Genomic DNA, 2,744 nt, shown 5'->3' with positions numbered 1-2,744 from the left:
TGGGGGTGGCCGGGAGCCAGCCCGGCAGCCGGCTATGGCTGTGCCATCCTGCCGCGAGCTCCCCTGTCCCTGCAATGTGCTATTTATCAAACAAGAACATCTGGATTTATTTAAAAAAAAAAAACCACAAAGTTGTGTCTGGATCGACTTTGATGAATTGACATTTTCCAGAGGAAAAATATCTTCTGTCGAAGTGTCATTCCTGGGGGTATCCATCCCTTCCTGCACCATTTGCAGCCCTCCAGGCACTTTGCATGAGGCGATGAATAGTTAAAGATATCCATAAATCTTATCCTGGCCCATAATAAACAAACACACTCTTATCAAGTATAGAAAAATGCATATTTCATCACCGCTGCCTTAAACGCGACTCAGAATAAATACTTGCCTTTAATCAGCCATCTCCATGTATAAACAGAGCACACAAGCTTGGGGGGATGAGGTGCAGAATTGGGCCACAGCTTCTCTAGGCAGCTCCAGGGAGGCAGGGCTGTGGCTGCACAGGTGAGCCCCCTGCAAAGCTGCCCTGAAAATTAACATTACTTGGTTTTTCTGTGCAGCCACACATTCTCTTCTCTCTGCCACTGGAGCTGTAGGTATTTTGCTTTAATGCTCAGCTGATAGCTGATCTTTCCCCTTGATGCTGGCCATTGAAAGCAAGCACTTTGATTTGGAAATCAAGATTAAAGAAAGAGAAAAGATTAAACAGGAAAGTTTCAACCAGTGCATGCAGAGATTATGCAGTGATGGATACACATTCCCCCACATCTGATAAGAACAAGCTGCGTTCTCTGGCTGGGGAGGGCCAGATCTATGATGTCTTTCACCACTCATCACCTTATTTTTGAGTACCTGTGCTTTGCCGTGCTCCTGGTAATACAGCACCTGCTGTCATGGCCCTGCTCCCACCACGCTGCCAGGACTGGGTGCTGCCCCTCTCCTGCAGGCAGTGGGGGCATGCGGAGGAGATGCCATGAAATCTGGGGACTTCCTTTCCCCTGAGCATCTGCTTAGAAGGGCAGAGGCATTTTGCATCCCCATGTGCTGACAGGAGTACTGGAGGAACTGGTGAGAGCAGAGACAGTGGCTGCATGTGCGGCTGTGCCCAGATCTCTCACCCATCACTCCAAAGATTGCTGTTTCATGTGTGCGTGTTCTTATAGCCAGGCACTCTCCAGGCCATGGGGAAGTCAATTCCCAGGGGTGTAGCTGGACTTCACTGCCACCCCAGAGGGCTCCTGCCGGCATTCTGGGTCCCTGCTGAGCCAAGGAATGTCATTCTGGGAATTGTGGTTCACGGTGTGAAAGTTGGGTGTGCAATGGGAACCCTGTGTGCACCTCTGCAGTGCTGTCCAGGCAGTCATTTGGGGTTATCGTTTGGCCCAGGACATCCCCCCACTCTCAGTGCTCCTTCCTCCTCCTACCAGCCTATTTGAGGTACGGGGCTGCAGAGCTAAACCCCATGCCCCTGTGAGCAGGCAGAGCTGCTGCTTCTCAGAGCTGGTTCCTCTCCCGCTCACCAGCTCCTTGGGAGGGCTGGTGTGTTGCAGATGGGCTCAGTGCTACTGAGCCAATGGCCCTGGACATGTGACAGGGTGAAGGAGGGCATGGGTGCATGAAGGGGTTAATCCGGGTGGGCAGAGCCTCACACCTCTGGGCCCCAGCGCTGGGGCATTTCGAAGAGGTTTTCAAAGCATCTTTGAAGGGTCTGCCCTGCCCTGCAGAGAGCTGGGGGGCGTCAGCATGAAGACCCGGAGTTAGCCCTTGCCCTGCACCACAAATAACAGCCCGCCCCACTCTGGCAGCAAGAACTGCTGAGCAGCCATGGCTCAGCCCTGGTCAAGGTCAGGCGGCAGCAATCCCTCTGGAGACACCACCTTGCTCTGGGAAAGGCAGGAGCAATCAGAGAAACACTGGCTCCCTGTGCCCGGGACATCCGTCTCCAGTCATTGCTGCCCGCGATGCCTCCTCCTGCCCCCCAGCCAGCAGGGCAGAGGGGTGGCAGGTCCTGGGGGATTCCCCAAACAGAGGGACAGTGGGTGTGGAATGGCACCCACGGTCCCAGCTTGATGTGGGCGATGTCTGATGCCTCTTGCTTTCCCTGGTCTCACTTCTGTTCTCCTTCTTGCTTTACAGAGACTTGCCAATGCGGCAGAGAAGTTCCAGAAGGCTCACCACTGGCAAGACAACATCCGGGTAAGGCTCTAAATGTCCTGGCCGCTGCCACCCCCTTCCCTCCTGGACACTGAGCTCCTCTGAGGCACCAGCCTCAAGGCTGACTCCTGGCACAGAAATCAGCGCCTCATCCCATCCCTGCTCCCATTCCTCAGCTCTTCCCTTGTTGCCCGCATTCTCGGCTCCCTTGCGAGTCACTGTTGGCCGTGCCATGCTGCTCAACATGCAGGCAGCCCCGGCACCACCACCTGCCAGTGCTAATGAGAGCCAAGGAAGCGATCTTGAGCTCATTTCCAGCCTTCCCTCTGCCTGTACGTGCTGTAAAGAGAAGGCAGGAGGTGAAGGTCGGGCTGGCAGCTCATCACCAAGGGTTTGGAGACTGGGGAGACTCTTACCTCCCTGCCATCTCTGGCAACCAGTGGGTTTGGTGCCAAGTGAGGTCTCACACGGGGTGATGGCAGCACCCGGCTGGCTCGTCCGTGGTACCTGACAGCAGTTGCAGTGGGGGCTGTTTCTGGGGAAGGAGCAATCTGGGCTGGGAGAGGGAAGATGTGGGTTTAATGATTGCA

At 54.8% G+C, this 2,744-nt stretch overlaps 1 protein-coding gene across 1 annotated transcript in view; it reads left to right on the top strand.

Annotated features, from left to right (window-relative positions):
• CACNA2D2 (calcium channel, voltage-dependent, alpha 2/delta subunit 2) overlaps positions 1–2,744 on the top strand; it is a gene marked incomplete at its 3' end in the record, with an annotated part of 36,781 nt that overhangs the window by 1,682 nt on the left and 32,355 nt on the right. Inside the window, exon 2 of the mRNA XM_010140929.1 lies at positions 2,137–2,196. Coding sequence (XP_010139231.1) covers positions 2,137–2,196 — 60 coding nt within the window. The remainder of the gene's footprint in view (positions 1–2,136; positions 2,197–2,744) is intronic.

The sequence above is a fragment of the Buceros rhinoceros genome, unplaced genomic scaffold (assembly GCF_000710305.1).
Source record: "Buceros rhinoceros silvestris isolate BGI_N320 unplaced genomic scaffold, ASM71030v1 scaffold2768, whole genome shotgun sequence".
NCBI lineage: Eukaryota > Metazoa > Chordata > Aves > Bucerotiformes > Bucerotidae > Buceros > Buceros rhinoceros.
The sequence above is the reverse complement of the archived record's forward strand: the minus strand, read 5'-3'. Positions and strand labels throughout refer to the sequence as shown.